The sequence below is a fragment of the Syngnathoides biaculeatus genome, chromosome 2, assembly GCF_019802595.1.
Source record: "Syngnathoides biaculeatus isolate LvHL_M chromosome 2, ASM1980259v1, whole genome shotgun sequence".
Classification (NCBI taxonomy): Eukaryota; Metazoa; Chordata; class Actinopteri; order Syngnathiformes; family Syngnathidae; genus Syngnathoides; species Syngnathoides biaculeatus.
The window spans coordinates 39,722,471-39,740,929 of NC_084641.1; the positions used below are offsets into that span (position 1 = coordinate 39,722,471).

Consider the following 18,459-nt stretch of genomic DNA (forward strand, 5'->3'; position numbering starts at 1 on the left):
GCTCAACACAGATCAAGTGTGACAATCATTCACAGGTAGCTATATTATGCAAGCTAAGAACTGCTAATTCATTTATATGAGACATGTATTGAAAATCAAATATAGGGATTACCTTCGTGCAAACATATCTGTTCCGGTTGATGGATTCAGTTGATCATGCGGTCTTCCACAAAGTTTGATCCATCGAAGACATTTTTCGTACTCGGTCTTCTGTTCCGGTTGATTTTAGATGGATTCAGTTGATGATGCGGTCTTCCACAAAGTTTGATCCATCAAAGACATTTTTCATACTGGGTCTTCGGTTTTGGAAAGGGTACGAATTGAACTCCACCAACTAGCCTTTCAGGATAACCTGTCGTCACTATTATAAAGTCCGTGACTACAGCCATATCTATTGTTAAAGAACCCAAATACGCGATAAAACACTACCAAAAGCTATACTGGACCATACAACGTTGTCTGAGGAAACTGCGGGTCCAAAAAAGGGGTGTGGTTTTTGCAGATCTCTGGCCTCTGATTGGTCAGCGACGCGGATGACGCAATTTCTACCGAGGGGTCAATTGCAGGGCACATATAAACAGCCATTCATATTCACATTCACACCTGGGGGCAATTTAGAGTCACCAATTAATGCATGTTTTTGGCATGTGGGAGGAAACTGGAGTGCCTGGAGAAAACCCACACAGGCACGTGGAGAACATGCAAAGTCAACACAGGCGGGGCTGGGATTTGAACCTTGGTCCTCAGAACTCTGAGGCCAAAGATCTAACCAGATGCTCAACTGTCCCGCTCAGGGAATTAGCATGATACAAAATGGTGGTGGATACAGTGATTGATGCGGGAGGTATACAGGTGTAAAGATCTAAAGTTGAGGGTGGGGGTGAATTAAATGCATGGGAAATCATTGAGTGATTCCTAATCTTAATAATATCCAGCAAGAGCAGAGCCACAAGCAAATATGAAGCTTTGGTGTATGACTTGAAGAGGTGAGAGAAAACAGGTGCCATATAAGATGCCATTCATTGTTGCTCCGCAAGATTCCAAACCGGTCCCATTAACGTGACACCTCACCTCCCTACTCCACCCTCTCGAACTCTTTCCTGCTCGCCTGCCCATAAGCCAGGATGACTTCCCGCACAAGTATAACATGACCACACATTTAACACCTGTGCGAACGAACATGAGCCTACGCTTCTGTATAGAGTATTTGACCTCTGCGTAGACAAACACAACCCACAGTCCAAATTAAAAAAAAAATGGCACAAATAGATCAATTTCCAAATAAAAGAGGTCGATTTTAATTTGCACATGCCCGAAATGAGTCAGAGAAAAGAGATGCTCGACAGAGCAATCTGTGGCTTCAATAATGGATGCATTCGGAATCTAGTGAACCATAGGACGCTACATGACATGACGGTGCGTGTGCGCGCATTTGTGTATACACGACAGAGAGGCAAGGGCCGAATGTGTCAGTCTTGCTTCATGTAAAAACTAACTAGAGTGTACGTCCTTTTGTGTCCATTTATGGAAATCGAAGCGCGTAAATGTCCATTTGCGCGCGCCTGTCTGCCTATAGCTGCGCGTGTACACGCAGATGTTTGTGTGCAAATACGTGTGTCCACGCACACCTTGTCTCCGTAGCCTTCTCTTCTTCAAGCCAAATATCCGGACTTTGGAGAAGATGTCGACTAGGTTCCCGTTGCACAGCCCCTGTTTCTTGCCGGGGCTCTTCCGTCGCCGGTGAGCGGTCGGCCGGTGGGCGTGTTGCTCCCTCGCCTGCCGCTTCTGGCGGATCAAACCGCTGGCGATGGCCGCTGCCATGTCCCCGCCGAGACAGCCGACACAAAAGCAGACCCCTCACCGCCCGCTTCTCCGCTCTCGTCACTCCCTTCCCCGAATCGGGGGCTTGGATCGCAGACGATAACGCACCCACAGTCACAGCTGCGACGGCTCCATCACTTCAGAGTCCAAGCGCGTTACGGCCACGGGCCATTGGCTTCAAACGCATAAGGGCGCTTTACCTGTCCGTCACGTCCCGCCGCGCTGCCTGTCTGCGGCGCTCTACGACCGGCACCTGCGCTTCACCCTCCCCATGGCCGACATCCGAGGCCAGCGCGACTCTCTGAAGGACACAATAAGGGGTGTACCATCTATACAAAACGCCCGTTTGTGTTGCGCTGCGAGGGCGCGAGTCGCGCGTGCAGCCGCGAGCCGCTCCAGGTGTGTCAAAAAAACGTGAGGCACACGCAGAAATCCGGAAATTGAGCGCTGACACTTTCAAAGTTAAACACATCAGTTCAGCAAGTGAATGAGCCCATGCACGCGGGGCTTTTACGCAGCGTTCTTTCATGACAAATGTTCCTTTTCCCCTGTCAAATGGGCCCTTTCCTCATTTCTGAGGATGGAGGCTCTTTTCCACTCTGTGGTTGGCTGGTGACCAGGCCAGGTTGTATCCCATCTCTCACCCCAAATTAGGTGGGCTCCAGCCCGCTCCCAACCATAGTTAGAATACATACCATAGAACATGGATGGATGAATTTCACACAAAGCAGCAAAAATTACCCGTGAACGAATCATGCTTCCTTGAATCTGTCAAGACCTTTATTTTGAAAGCAAGGAAACGGATTCCATAAGATTGTCCTGTAGCGACTTGGACGTCTCACGGTGTTGCTGAAGCCACGCGCCCAGCCAGCATGAAAACAGCTAGTCATTGTGGGCCAAGTCTCCAGAAAACAACCAAATACATGATTTGAATGCTTTTAACAAGTTGAGTACAAAAAAATCTTATTCACAATCATTTTTGGTAGACAGCATTCTCCATATTGCTAGTTCTCTACCAAACCCAAAAAGTTGTGATTGTATTCTTTCAGCACTGCAAAAAGATATTCGCCACCAAATGTAAATACTGCGTCAAAGATAACCTGAGTAAACATAAAGTAATTTTTTTAAAACTGTACTTTTATTCTTCAGGAGAAAAAAAAATATCATTCAAAGCTACCTGGTCATTGTGGACATTGTGGATCACTTTTTTGGGTGATTGGGTGGGTGTTTGGGGGATTTGGAAGTGGGGGGACCTGAGTTAACTTTCATGGACCACACTCAACCCTTATTACCTCCAGACCTGTTCAATCAAAAAACCACTTAAAGACAACTTGTCTGATGAAAATGAAGTAAGCCAAAAGTTCTCAAATAGCTCCAGCAAAACAACACAATGCAACAGACGAGGAATAATGTAAGGGACATCTTTCAGTGTGGAAACGGTTACAAGGACATTTCTAAAGCTTAAGAATACAGCAAACCACAGTGATAACCATCCATTCATCCATCCATTTTCTTAACAGCTTATCCTCACAAGGGTCACGGGAGTGCTGGAGCCTATCCCAGCTGTCATCCATGATGACTACAGTGAGAACCATTACCCACAAATGGCGAAAACATGGAACAGTGGTGAATCTTACTAGGAGTGGCCGACCTACAAAAATTACCACAAGATCACAGTGACGACTCAAGCAGGATGTCACAAAAGAACCCAGGACAACATCTAAAGAACTGCGGTCTTCCCTTTCCTCAGTTAAGGTCCGTGTTCATGACTCAACAATAAAAAAGAGAGTGGGGAAAAATGATATCCATGGGAGTGGTCCAACATTCTCAACCCGCCTAAAAAAAAAAAAAAAAACCTGCTGACCAAAAAGAACACAAAGGGGTCTTTTTAACTTTGCAAAAGAAAGAAAGAAAGACAGGTCCCACAACTTTTGGCAGAATCCTATATGGACTGATGAGATTTGGTACGTGTGAATCTTGTTACATCTGACATAAATGTAAGATATTTCAGAAAAAGAACATCATACCAACATTCAAATATGGTGGCAGAGGTCAACAAAGTCATCTTGTGAATGACTTTTAAAAAATTTCTTTAAAAGGGTTTTGGAGCATCCTAGTCATACTCTGGATGTTTGAAATGACTTTGAATAGGCCATTCGTGCTCGAAAATCCTCCCATGTTGATGAACTAAAACAATTCTGCAACGAAGAATTGGCTGAAATATCTCAATAGACGTGAAAAACTCATTTCCAGTAATAGAAAACACTTGATTTTTATTTATTGCTGCTGCGGATGGCCAAACCAGTTAATAGGTTTAGTGGGCAGTTACTTTTTCCACAAAGGGCCAGGTAGTTTTTTTTATATAGATTTTTTTCCTTAATAAATACAATCTCCAATCATAAACAGCATCTTTACTTGGTTTATATTTGTCTGATATTTAAATTTTTTTTGGATGATTTTAAACATTAAGATGGTGAATCTCAAACAAAAAAAGACCAAGAAGTGGACAAATAATATTTCATCGCATTCTATACAATAGATCAGTCACGAATTGTGTATTGACTCCCAATAATCGAAGTAAAATTCAGCTTGATTCACCACATCTGATCAAAAGAGCAAAAGCCTTACTATCTGATTTCTGTAAAGTTTATCCAGATGGATTATCCTGTTGGATGGGGGGGTTGGGACGATGTTAAGGTGATTTTTTTTTTCTTTACAATCCACTCAAAAAGGGGTTGGAGCTACCAACCTTGAATGTTTGCAGTACTTATGATCACAAATCCATTGTTGGTCAACACAAACTTTGGCTGACCCAACCCCAATATTTAGTAGTTACGAGATAAGTTAGGATAAGTGGAATGGTGGAACACCTGTAGAATGTTGGCCTCACGGTTCCGAGGACCAGGCTTCAAATCCCGCCCCCACCTGTGTGGAGTGTGCATGTTCTCCCCGTGCCTGTGTGGATTTTCTCCGGGCACTCCAGTTTCCTCCCACATCCCAAAAACATGCAACATTAATTGGAAACGTAAATTTCCCCTAGGTGTGATTATGTGTGACTATTGTCTGTCTTTATGTGCTCTGTGATTGCCTGGCAACCAGTTCAGGGTGTACCCTGCCTCCTGCCCGAAGACAGCTGGGATAAGCCCCAGCACTCCCATGACCCTTGTAAGGATAAGTGGCTCAGAAAATGGATGGGTGGATAAGTTAGTTGTCTGTTTCTTTTACTACAAGCAGTTTGGAAGCTCTCTGACTTTCACAAGTCACTCTTAGTCGTACTTAGACACATGGTTGAGAGATGGAGACTTGTGATTGTGGGTGGACATATGGTGTGCTGTGTTGATCATCTCCAGTGCAGCGTAAAATATCATGCAGGCCAACTTTCTTGTCGTTATGTTGAGTTTTTTAAGAATAAAAAAAATAATTGATTAATATGTCAAAAGTGTGTATCAGGCTTAACTTTCATGCGATGAATTGTTTGTTTATTAAATGGAATTATAATATCCTTGTATGATATGTACCATACTTTTGAAACTATTATATTCACTTAAAATCTTAAATTTTCTCCAAAATGGACAGCACGCCTGATGTGCACAATTGTTGTGAGACTTGTCCGATAAAGTACACTTGAACGCATTGGTTACACTGTTAGCATTGCATCCCATGTGTTTTAGCATTTATATAATTTACCATATGATGGCGCTCACAAAGCAGTGAGGAACAATTACATTTCTCATCTAAAAGGAGAAGAAGCTTACAGTGTCCCACACATAACGTAATTTAAACGCTATTTACATGCTTCCAGCATGCTTTGCGGCACTAAGGACGTAGTGAGTGCCATTTATTGGTAACTTACATACACGCTAAAACACTTGCTTGCATGCATGCCAGCATTCTAAGCAGTGTCTTTAAGTATACTTTGTTGGGCAAGTCACACAACAACATTTACAAATATTGGAACTCAGTGTGCACATAAGATGTACCACATTGTCAGGTGCCATATGTCTATTGTGGCGTCTCATCTATTTAAATGAGAGATTCGCACCTCTACAATCATGAAAATATGGTAAATAAAAAAAAATGTGGAGAGCAAAATCTGTGAATATGCGGGGCAGCGATCAGTGAATAGGAACTAGAACTGCATGGACATTATGTGACCCAAATCCATCCTATCCGACATCCACTTGTTGTATGCACATGTATGCACAAAGGTTAAACTGCTTTTGTTTAAAAAAGATTGATCTATTGATGTGCATGGATCAGAGCTGTGCTTGATGTTTTTTTTTATTGTTATTTAACAACAGTGGACAGGTAAATATGAAGAGCTTTTCCACTCGTGAGCCCATCACCACGTCCAACTTGTGACAGTCACCTGAACTAGGTTTAAAAATGCAGAAGAGTTGTCTCATGTGACTGTGTACTCAATCACCTGGTGTACCCAGTGGCACCTTTCAAGCAGGCAGTAATCATATACAGGACACAGCTAGAATGTAGCTGGAATCCACATAAATTTCCTCATGCAGCATGCAACAGTCATGGTTGGGTCACAAGAAGCTCCCAATAATATTCACAACAGGTCAAGGCGAATACAATAATTTGTTCATGTCTGAGGGAGCTTTTTTGATTGTCTTCCCACTGTGTTTACAATACGTGCATCAACCCTATCCACACACTTTAAATTTGAAAGATGTTTAATGAAGATGTTGTACTCAAGGGTCTAACATGATAATTTAAAGAGGCTTAAATGCATTTTAGATATTCGGATTTATCCGAGGAAATGCAATACTGTGGGTAAGGAAGCTAAAACGATTCAGCACCATGGATAGCAAGCAACCCAGGCCACTTGAGAGCGCCAGAGTACACAAAAGCGCGGTGGACTGGCAACGTGCTTTGGCCGCTGGACGGCAAAAACCTTTTTCAGTTGGCTTCCGAAACTGAATAGGTTAGTCACATTTTGTCTAGAAATGCCTCAGTGATATGTGCTGGTTTTCCTCATGTCATTCAATAAAATGTTCACTCCAATTGTTATTTTCCTTTTTAACTTCCAAAAGGTAGCCTCATCATATTTTACTTTGTTAGATCATAAGTGACATTTAACTAAAAGCAACATAAACCTTTGTTTATAAGATACAAGCAGGAGAGTGTATGTGTTTTCTTCATCCACATCGCCCACCGAGTGAAATAGTAATGAATAAATGAAAGCTTACAGACATTAAAATTAATGGACTCTGGTGCTTTTTATAGCAACACAGTTAAACTTGAAACGACACAATTCTGTTCACTGAGGCCCCTTTCATCTGCAGACATGTCTCTTGCATAAAATATTTGCACACGTAGAACATTAAAGTAAACACAGAGCATTCATTCTTAACAAACGTCAATGGAATCCAGCTAGATTTCCATTCAAACTCTGGAAAGCATTTCTCGTCTTTTCATCATCTTCTGAGGCTGTAAAGGTCGAATGGCGCCCTCTATCGACCATTATTCAGAATTGTACACTTTTGTCTTACACGATACGTCTATAAAGATCAGATGTTTTTACACTTCCTTAATAGCTTGAATTCTACTTCAAAGTGTTGTTTCGCCCCAGCAGTCACTTTTCTGTACATTTTGAGATTTGACACTTAGGGTAGCCGACTTTACTTCTACCAGAGAGAGAAACTCAGTTCTGTCAGTCAGATAAGTGAAGATGGTCAAGGCTGTGTCAGCGAGAGCAATGGTGGAGTGAAGAGGGTGAAAGGGGACATGATGGTCAACAGTGTTAAAGGCGTTGAGGTCAAGAAGCATGAGGAGTGGTGGAGAGCCAGCATCAGTCATCATTTGCAGGTCATTAGTGAAGCTGACCAGAGTAGTTTCTTTACAGAGGCTAGAACAGAAACCAGTTTGGAACTTTTCATACACACTGTTTTGAGATGGTTTTTGGCATCCCATTCTTCAACCAGCATGTGTTGCAATACACTAAACATGGTTGTTTTGTAAAAGAGACTGTCATGGACCAATGGTGCAGGGGCGGACCCAAATGCAGGACTCCAAGACGGGGACATGAGGTTCACTGGGTTTTATGATAAACTAAAGTTGTGCACGACAACACTGTCCAAGAAGGCAGGATCCAAAAATCAAGAAATAATATCCGACAACTATGAGTCAACTAAAGAGCATAACAAAAGCTTGACTGGACTATAATGGCGCAGTGGCGGATAACCCTGGATGGGGGAAAGCATACTCAACGAATTAGCAAATGCCAGTGACAAAACTCCAACTTAAATTCATAGTCTAATCGCAGTGCCTCATAAGAAACAGCTGTGGCCAGCGACAGGTGAAATAGATGAAACTGCTCAGAGTGGTGGCCAGGCCACGCCCATCTCGGCCGTGGTCCAGCCTTGCACATGACAGAACCCCCCACCCCCTTAAGGCACGGATCCCAGACGCCACAAAAACAAAAAAACAGAACAGAAAACAGCGACATCTTTCTGCTCCACCTGGATCAGGCGACAAGATGGATGATAGGCTGACGTTTGTTTGTTTTTTAATGACTAATGATGAAATAGAATGACCAAGTCACAAAGATCTACCCACTACAAAAATGCAAAATATATATTTATTTTAAAGTATATTGAGGATTCTTTATGTGTAAATGTATGTTTGTGTGCACTGCATAACAGCATGAGCCAATATTGCACAACACAACATAATTAACTATGAACATTTTTTGTAACTATCTGAGTTCATGTTGATGAGAAATGCACACCTGGGCTGTGTCACTCACGTCAGTGGATTCGTCCATCTGCAGTGAGAAACATGGAAGTAGATGAGTGCCACCAGGATTTGAATTTGAAATGTTAAGTTGATTTGAATTTGAAATGGGATTTGAATTTGAAATATTAAATGAAATACGCTGTCTGAAATTACTCGCTCTCTGAAATTCACCTCCGTTGTTAAAATTCAACTTCTGGTCACAGACATTAGCAAAGAATGTCAGAACCTAACACCCAGCAGCCAGCCAATCCTGTTACGCTTTCTTAATTACGTGACGTAACGTGACGTGACGCAAAGCGGCGGGCATATAGAGGGCTTGCGACTGACGTCACTGCCGAGTATGCGCATTAATTGTCCGCCTTATTGGAAAACAAACAAGTGTACCGGCGGCTGTATCTCCACGCACCAGTGACCCCATTATTTTTTCAAACTTGCACAAACCAACCAGCCAAGCACCGTATCAATTCAGTACTAAATTTTTGTCAGGCGAGACATACACTTGCTGGTCAAACTTTTTCCAAATTAAAATCTATTTGTCAATGGGGAAGTGGAGTTGAGGACCCGGAGAAAACCCACGAAAGCTCGCCCATTATGCTCCACTCCATTCAGTTGTCAAACAATGAAAGTGCATTTAGGTTTCCCTCCAGATTCCTCACCAAAATCGAATTCCTTCTTCTTTGCTCCCGGGGCTTCCTGGATAAAAAGTTGTGCCTCCACTATTCCTTTCATTGTGTAGATATTTAGTGCTTCAACATGACTTCTGTGAAATGGAACATTAAATTGTAAATCCATACAGGACGTAAACAATGAAGATATTTCCTATCCACAATGTTATTTATATTTAACAAGTGTTGGATGTTGTTGGCTCCAAGAACAAGTTGTGGCGAATGTGTTATGTATTGCATCAGCCTAAAAAACACTATCTTCTGTTGATACAATATTTTACATCTAATCTTACAAAGACATACAAGTGAGGTGGACTGTACTTTTCAGTTCCGTTTTGTTACTCAGCTCAAAACATTGGATAGCTGTGGTTAGACATTTAAATAGCATAAAAGTCAAGCCAACCATACTGTAGCTAGTGCAACAGACAACCCAGTGCAGGTAGGTAAAAGGGAAGAATTATTTTGCGGGGTATTTTTGTTGTTGCGATCAAAAGTTAGCAAAATGGGTACTGTACATAAAGCGCCCCGGCTCAGTGTTGTTGTTCATCAAGGACGCAGCAGCTATGAACAACGCCGTAAAGCGGCCTGGCTCGGCGCCATGATAAGCCACCTTGGCGCTGAAAATGAGCCACCCCGACCGACAAGGCCAGCGGTGGGCTCAGCTGGCTTGGCCTTGTTGGCCGGGGTGGCTCATTTTCGGTGCTGAGGTGCGTTATCATGGTGCCAAGCCTGGCTCGGCCTTCCCGGCCTTGTCGACAAGGCCGAGCCGGCCGCTGGCCTTATCGGCTGGGGTGGCTCGTCTGGCGCCGGGCCGGGGTTGCGACGGCTCATCTCCGCTGTGGAAGTGGATCTTACGGAGTGGTTGTTTGGCCATGATCTAAATATGGCTCGAAACAAATAGGTAATATTGCCTCAGTAACTTTACTTGGTTGTGACATGTTTTCTTCTTCGAAAAGAGCTTCCGTGTCAGAAGGGGCATGTTCGTCTCCCACAGTAGGGGCCACAGCGTGTTTTCAATGGCGAATGTCTGGGGTGCCGTCACGGACAGCAGATGCAGCCAATATGGCGACCTCTTGGATCTCGAATGACACTTCCGCAACTTTGCACATGGATGACGCGCTCTCTGCTCATATTTATTTTTGCGTACAGACATCGAAGTGAATAATGTTATATGTATTTTTCATTACAATATCTATTTTAGAATATTTATAGGGATGACACTTGACCTTTAAGTACAGCATGTGAGTATATTTTGTCATAAATGCTGGTAGTCTATGTACTACAGGTTTTCAGTATTTCAAAGTAGCATTCCAAATCGACAGCACTTGTTAATATCAAAGAAGAATTTCTCACACTTGTTTTGTTTACTGTTGGAATGTTTTCATCAAAGCAGAATTCTTAATCACCAGTCAAAGCCTGGAAATGCATGCAACAAGGGGAAGAAAATTTGAACCAAGCAAGCAAATCAAGCAGGGAGGGGAGAGGCTGACAGGAAGAGGACAGCTGTGTATGGGTGTTCCCCACACGGGAGGAGTATGAGGATAGCCACTGTGAAGTGAGAACGATGAGTCATAATTCACACTCAGACACCCGCCCACCTGAGTAGCCTCATAGAGGCACGGGGAAATCCACTGTTACCGAGGTAACCACTCGTAAGTGACGCAAGTGGACTTGTGTCTGAATGCTTTGACTATGCACGCACACTTGAATATCTCACGCCAGTTCAACATATTTGACACAAAACTCCCCCAATCAAATCCTGTGGTGTTTCACCTTTTCCTTCCTATTTGCTCCTTTCCCTCATTTCCTTTCCATCTCTCCTGACATAATCTCCTTTCCCTGCTTCCTATCCTGTTCCCATGCCTCCTCTCACCTCACAAAATCCCCATCTGTGTGGTGAAGAGTCGAAAGAGAACAGACGGAATAAAATATTCATCCCATTATTTTTTGTTCTTTCTCCATCTTCTTTTTGCAATCTTTTCCCCATATTCTTTTCGCTCTATTTATGCATGTGTTTCTGTCAAATTCCAAATGAAAGCTTTACTACCAAGCAGAGATGGGATCAAACCACACAAGTGCAAGTCTCAAATCTTAATTTGAAATCATTCTACCCCAGCTAAATCATGTCATAGGTACACTTGAGTCAGGTCAATACCTGTGATAAGTTAAAGCTCGTAAAAATTTGATATTCAATATAGCAGTATTCGCTATTTGGTCATCATAATGTAAATGGAAAGAGAAGAAGACTGAGGTCAAATCATTATATCAGTAGCCAATTCCTCTAACCTGTATGATGCTGTATGTACAGTATAACACCTCAAATTATTGCACTCGAATTCCACACTATTTAATATCTCAGTGTCAATGAAAACGTTCTCACACTCCAAACAACTTAAGTTAGTTGTAGTCTGACAGCAAGACTAGAACATCAATCTGCTTGAAGCCTATTTCAGTAAGTCAGTTCTTTTTAGCAGATTGTTATAGTGTACATGATTTCCCAAATCTAGGATTTAAAAGGCTCTGTCTTGGGCACGATGTGGCCTCACCATTTTACCACTCACCTGGACTTGAGGCTGGCACTGCACGGCCTCTGATTGCAACTGAGAAAACCTCACTTTTTATGAGCTTTGAAATATATCCATGCATCCATTTTCTTAGCCGCTTATCCTCACCAGGGTAGCAGGACCTCTCCCAGGTGTCAATGGACAGGCAGGGTTACAACCTGAACTGGTTGCCAGCCAATCACAGGCCACATAGAGACAAACAGCTGCACTCATAATCACAGCTCGAGTCAAATTAGAGTCTCCAATTAATGTTGCATGTTTTTGGGATGTGGGAGGAAACCGGAGTGCCTGGAGAAAACCCACACAGGTATAGGGAGAACATGCAAATTCCACACAGGCGGGTCTGGGGTTGAACCCAGGACCTAAGAACTGTGAGGCTAATGCTTTCCAGCTGCGCCACCGTGCCACCACTTTGAAATATAGTTTTGATTAATTAATTTCATACATTCATGTTTAGCACCAAATTCAAACTAAGTACAGTTTTTAATTTAAAGCTACATAGTCCAAATGTAATTACTTCAATTATTATTTAAAATGACTTAACTGTACACCAATTTAAAACTATTGCTACTTTGTACTTCACCATAATACATACATCACACTTGTAGTTTTGAAAGTAATTCAGTAACTCCACAGGTGGAGTTTATTGATGAATTCAAGAAGTTGACAGTCAGAAAACTCAAGTTAAACTCAAGCAGTTGTAATTGTTTACACAGAGTAGTTATTATGACTGTGACTACTGTTTGGTGTTTAGTGCATGTGGTAGTGCTATCGTAATGTAATCAGCTCATTCATAGCGTTTTCCATCATATTTATGAAAACCTTGAAAAGGCCTCTCGTTTGTAGATATTTGTTAACTACTATATTTGTCAAACTCAAAAGTCAGGGAGAGTAGAATACATACAGATATGAGAAAACAGATTGTCAACCTTACTACAGGAGGCAAATTAATGTGAAAACAGTACCAAAAGTACCAAACAGAATCTACATAATAAAAATAATCATATTTGGTATGGTGAAGGTGTGGTGCGAGTTTGATTTACAAAATGTGGACAGGTAACGCTTCAACATGGAGCTCTTTGAAAAATAAAACAACAGTTAAAGAGGAGCTAAAGAAAAGAACATGATGTTCCTGGGCTCAGACCAATCCCCACCAGGGTTAAAGCTGTGGGGAAACTCATCGTATATAGACTGAACTTAATAACACTTTTTGGTAGCTGACCAATAAATTCATTTTTGTGAAACTGTGGAAGTTCAATTCTGCAGAATATGAATTGTAATGAAAAACCTACTAGAACATCCTTCAACATTACTGTTGTTATATAAGTGCTCCAGATCTTTCCTAGAAAATTGGGAACTTAAGCAGCAAGGGAGAGTGAGGGAGTGAGTGGATTAGATCACTGTATTCTGCTGAACTGCATATCCAGAGAAAACAGGTCTCTTCATGCTGCTCTATGTCAGAGGAAAATTTGTCAACACTGATAACAGACTGAGGTACTCTCACATTCTTTGTGAGCCAGATCCAAAAGCACACAAGGCCCCATGTATGATTTCCTTTCCAGTAAGTAATACTTTTAAAGGACCCATATTTAGGCTTTTAGACCTCCATTGTGACACTCTAACATGGTTTTAATTTAAAAAAAAAAATGTCATATTAATGTCAAGAAAAGGCCCCTCTTACAGCTACTTCTGTTTGACCCAGTTTTATATCCTCTTTGTCCACATTTGGCTGAGACCATCCCCTTTCCTCTGATTGGTTACCACTGTGTTGAAAACCCACTTGTGAGAGCACACGCATTTGTTATGTTGAAAGTGCTGACTCGGGAGTGGAGAGGAAGCTGGAGTTGTATATAAGCTCGACACATTCAAATTGCTTGATTTCAGTGGAAAATCCTCCGGACCTCAAGAATGAGTGAATGATTTTAATTCGTATTTCACGTTTTCTGAGACACCATTGAGCCATTATTACAACCCCAAAAAAACAAAAGCGATCCATCCATTTAGTCATTGTCTGTAGCTCTTAGTTCACCTGTACTGTTCGATGGGGATCTCATCAATTATTTACCAATATATATATTTTTACATTGCTAATTCTGATGGTCACAGGTGACCTGGAGCCTGGCCCAGATGACAGTGGGCCAGACACAGGGTACACAGTAAATGGTCGCCAGCCAGATGCAGGGCACATATAGACAAACGAGCATTTCATACTTACCAGTCAAAGCTACTGTATGGAGAGTTGAGAGTTCCCATTGATACTAACTTGCATATTTTTGGAAAGTGGAAGGATGCCGGAGAACCTGGAGAAAACTCACACAAGCACAAGGAGAACATGCAAATGGCACACAGCACATGAGGGCCTGAGCTGACATTGAAATCTGGCCTTGAGCTACACTCGTTCACCACTCCTTCACGGAGCTACCACGAAACAAGCAATCAAGTGAAAATATTCATCTTTGAAGGTTCACAAATACTTGGAGATGCTAAACTGCCCTTTGGTTTGATTTTGAGTGTAAATGGTTGTTTGTTTCTACGTGTCCTATGATTGGCTGACAACCAGTTAAAGGTGTACCCCTCCACCTGCCCGATGATAGCTGGGTAGGCTCCAGCACTCTTGACCCTTGTGAGGATATGCGGCTCACATAATGGATGGAGGGATGACAATTGACATTCATGTGATGACAGGCATGCCAAAATACCTGAATATGTGGTAATATGCACACCAGGCCAGAAACCAAAGAGACACAGCCACCCACGTGAACCAACGGGTTCACAGACCCTCGATTCTCATTGTTGAACATGTGAATCCCCACCTTGGGATGCTCTGACTTTTTTACCCCAAGATCTACTTTTCAAGCAGCCAGGCTCTTGGGGGCTACCAACTGGGGGTGGGAGGGTAGGCGAACCTGCACTGTGGTCAGATCAGTGTCGTCCATTGACGTTACATGGCTCATTAAAATATTCAGATTACAGCATTTACATTCCCATCAGAACATTTTTAAGAACAATTTTGTGTTTTTGCAAACTTACAATGAAAATGTCAACAAACGAAAAAATACATTGCTAACCAAACCAAGCCAACTATGATCTATAAATATGAAAGGTCGATTCCAACTTGGTTTAATTTTTTTTTTAATCCACAATGAAATCCTTGTCTTTTTTTCTTGGTGTAAAACTGAATTATTGCTTGCAGAATATCTTTAGCAATGCATGTTGAAAGTTGAATGATGCTCTCAAACAGTTTTAAGGTTAATGTTATGTTGCCTCCTATATTTAAAATACAGAATTAGCTTTTTGTGCACTATATTGTCTGTGCTTTCATCCTCATTCAAGCTGTGCCAAAGTGGCATTTTAACATTACACACCATCTCTATGGAAGTATATATCTGCCACCATTATTTGAATTTGAAATGCCACAGAAAACAGGATTTGAATTTGAAATGTAAAGTGATCACATTTTCAATAGTTGTGGTAACTTTTCAATGTTAACAATTCAACTAGCTACAATTCGCTGTCTAAAATTCACTGTCAGTGCCACCAGGCAGGGTTTCTTCAGGTCAGAACCAAACAGCCAGCCAATCCAGGTACGCTTTCTTAGTATGTGATGTTACGTGATTAAACCTCTTGCTTCTTATATCTAAAATACAGAATAAGCTTTTTGTGCAATGTATTGTCTGTGCTATCATCCTGGATCCGGCTGTGCCAAGGTGGAATTTTAAAATTACACACCATCTCATCCTGTACTTTCTACTTTGGCTTCAGACCAGACCTTTCCCACTTGGAAAGGCGAAAATCTCGTCCAGTTTAACCACTTTTTCTTCGATTATTCACATACTCTGAAAGTCATTGCATCTTAAAACAACAGCATTTTTTTTTAATTTTCTCCATTAATATCGGAAGTAAACATAAACAGCATGTGTAGCTCATCTTTGCTCTACGTTACCCAGACTGTATTGCTAACTAAAGCAGCGATGGTGGACGCTGTCATTATAAAACACATTGATGGGCTGCGTAAGTACTGTAACATTTGTAATTATGAGTACGTCTTTAAAAGCAGTGGGTGGGGGGGGGGTGCCGGATGTAAGGTAAACTTGGAAAAAGAGAGTATCGGAGCAGCGGTCGTTGTTAGAGAAAGTTCCGTGTGCTGCCTAAACAAATCACTGGCTTCCTCTTTTCATTTTTTACAGTACACATGTGAATTCTGGCATTGGATGTAACAACCAGTCATCCCTCACTCATTGAATCACATTGCAAAATACCACAAACTGAATAGCTGTATGTTATACTTTCAATTTGCATTGGATTATTATTTTTTTTTGTGCACAACACAGAATATCTGCGAAGAGACTGTATCAGTGGTGCACAACTGCGCAGGCGCGCAGTTTAGAGGGAACATTGGCTGACGTCTTTTTTTTTTTTTTTTTCTGGCACGCCATCCCGCGATCGACCAAGACTGCGATCGACGCATTGAGCACATCTGGTCTCCAATTTAATGCTCATACAAATTAGAAAGGGCTGGTGCCCAATGGGAAGTAAATTGCCAATAGGTGAGAATGTGAGTGTGAATGGTTTTATGTTCGTATGTGTGCAGCAGTTGGCTCGCAAGCAATTAAAGATGTACCCCACCAAGTCCGGTGGCATAGTACTGCCTCAAGGAGTAATCGGTTGTCATTTGGTTTTTACGATGTAAATCACTTTGAGATGCATATCATTGCATTAAAAGTACTTTATAAATCAAGCTTGATTTAAAATGAGATGGAAGGATGGCTGGCCAGACGGTGGTAGAGTGCGGGAACCTTGGCTGGGCGGGAATCCCGGGCTGCCGGAGATGGTTCTTAGGTTGGGGTATCTCACCTCTCAGGCAGGGAAGGAAGAGTTCAAGAAATTCTAGCTGGACATACAGTAGTTGCACTTCCATCGACACACTCCAGTGGACAAGAAGCTAGCCACCTTTGGCCTTTGGTCGGAGGGACAGCTCCTGACTGTACCTATTGTATCTGTTCATCAAATTCCACCTCCACCAGAACTTGGAGGAGCCAGAGAGGATATTCAGTCCTAGTGCGGGATGTTTTGTGCCTCCATTGTTGAAGCAACCAAGTTGTGGCTGTAAGGTGGTTAGTGCACATTTCCAGCACAGGATTTTAAGACTTTTGCTTTGAGATGGGCTGAGAATCTCAAAGAACTGCTGCTTCTCCACATCGAGAGGGGCCAAATGAGGTAGGGTGGCCATCTAATTAGAATGTCTGCTGGATACCTCCCTGACGAGGTGGTATGAACGTGCATGTAGCTGTCCACGAGATGTACAGTGCCGTGAAAAAGTATTTACCCCCTGTTTTTTTCATACCAATCACAAAAAAGGTTTGAAATCCATCCATCTATCCTTTTTTGATCCGCCTATCCTCATGAGGGTCTTGGGAGTGCTGGAGCCTATCCCAGCTGTCATCAGGCAGTAGCCAGGATTCACCCTGAACAGGTTGCCAGCCAATCGGAGGCCACATTGGGGACAGACAACAGTTGCACTCACAATGACACTTAGGGCCAATTTAGAATCTCCAGATAATGCATGTTATGGGGATGTGGGAGAAACAAGAGTGGCCAGAGAAAACACACGCAGGGATGGGGAGAACGTGCAAACTCCACACAGGGGGGGCTGGGATTTGAACCCCAGTCCTCAGAAGTGTGAAGCCAATGCTCTATAGCTGTGCCACCGTGCCCCTAAGTTTCAAATCAACAGACCAATTTTAATATCACTCAGAGACAACCCAAGGAAATACAAAATGCAGTTTTCAAATGACAATTCAATGTATTAAGGACCAAAAGTGATCCAAACTTTTCTGATGCTCTGTGAAAAAGTAATTACCCCCCGAATGTAATAACGGGTTGTGCCAACTTTGACAGCAATAACTGAAATCGAGTGTTTGCAATAATTGGTGATGTGTCTTTCAAATCGCTCTGGAGAATTTTTTTCTTCTTTGCAGGATTAGTTCAACTTTGGCCTATTGGAGGGTTTTCTAACATGAACTACCCGTTTAAGGATACATCACAGTACCTCAATTGGATTTAAATTCGGTCTTTGACCTGGCCACTACAAAACCCCATTTTTTTTTTTTTGAGCTATTCAGAGGTGGACTTGCTAGTGTGTTTTGGATCGTTGTCCTGCTGTATGATCCAAGAGCAATTGAGTTTGAGGGCAGGAACTGATGGCCAGATGTTCTTCAGGATTTTCTGGTAAACAGCAGAATTCATTGTTCTATAAATCAAAGCAAATTGTCCTGGTCCTGAGGCAGGAAAGCAGTCCCAGATCATCACACTGCCACCACCATGCTTCACTGTTGGCATAATTTTCTTTGTAGCAAATTCTATGCCATTTTTATGACATGTCAAAGCTGCACACCTTTCAAAAGGTTTAATTTTTGACTTATCAGTCCACAGAATGTTTATCACAAAGGCTTGAGGATCATCAATGTGTTTTGGGGCAAATATGAGACGAGACTGCATTCTTTGCTGACAGCAATTGATTTTGCCTGGGAATCATCCCATGGTTGCCATTTTTGGACAGTGTCTTTCTTATGATAGAGTCATAATTAAGTCCAGTGTGGCCTGCAGGTCTTTAGATATTGTTCAAGGTTTTTTGTAACCTCCTGGATGAGTTGTCA

The 18,459-nt window shown here is 42.1% G+C and overlaps 1 protein-coding gene across 4 annotated transcripts in view; it reads right to left on the reverse strand.

The window, feature by feature from the left end:
- The window catches only part of LOC133492314 (fibroblast growth factor 14-like), a 95,936-nt gene that overhangs the window by 48,225 nt on the left and 29,252 nt on the right, over nt 1-18,459 (reverse strand). For 2 of the 4 annotated variants that reach the window (XR_009792620.1, XM_061804480.1), the window contains exon 1: nt 1,629-2,215. The exons of the other annotated variants lie outside the window; for them this stretch is intronic. Coding sequence is in view for 1 of the 2 variants with exons in the window: in XM_061804480.1 (XP_061660464.1) it covers nt 1,629-1,821 (193 nt within the window). In the remaining variant the exon portion in view is untranslated. Of the gene's footprint in view, nt 1-1,628; nt 2,216-18,459 lie in introns of those variants that run through there. 4 annotated transcript variants of the gene reach the window in all.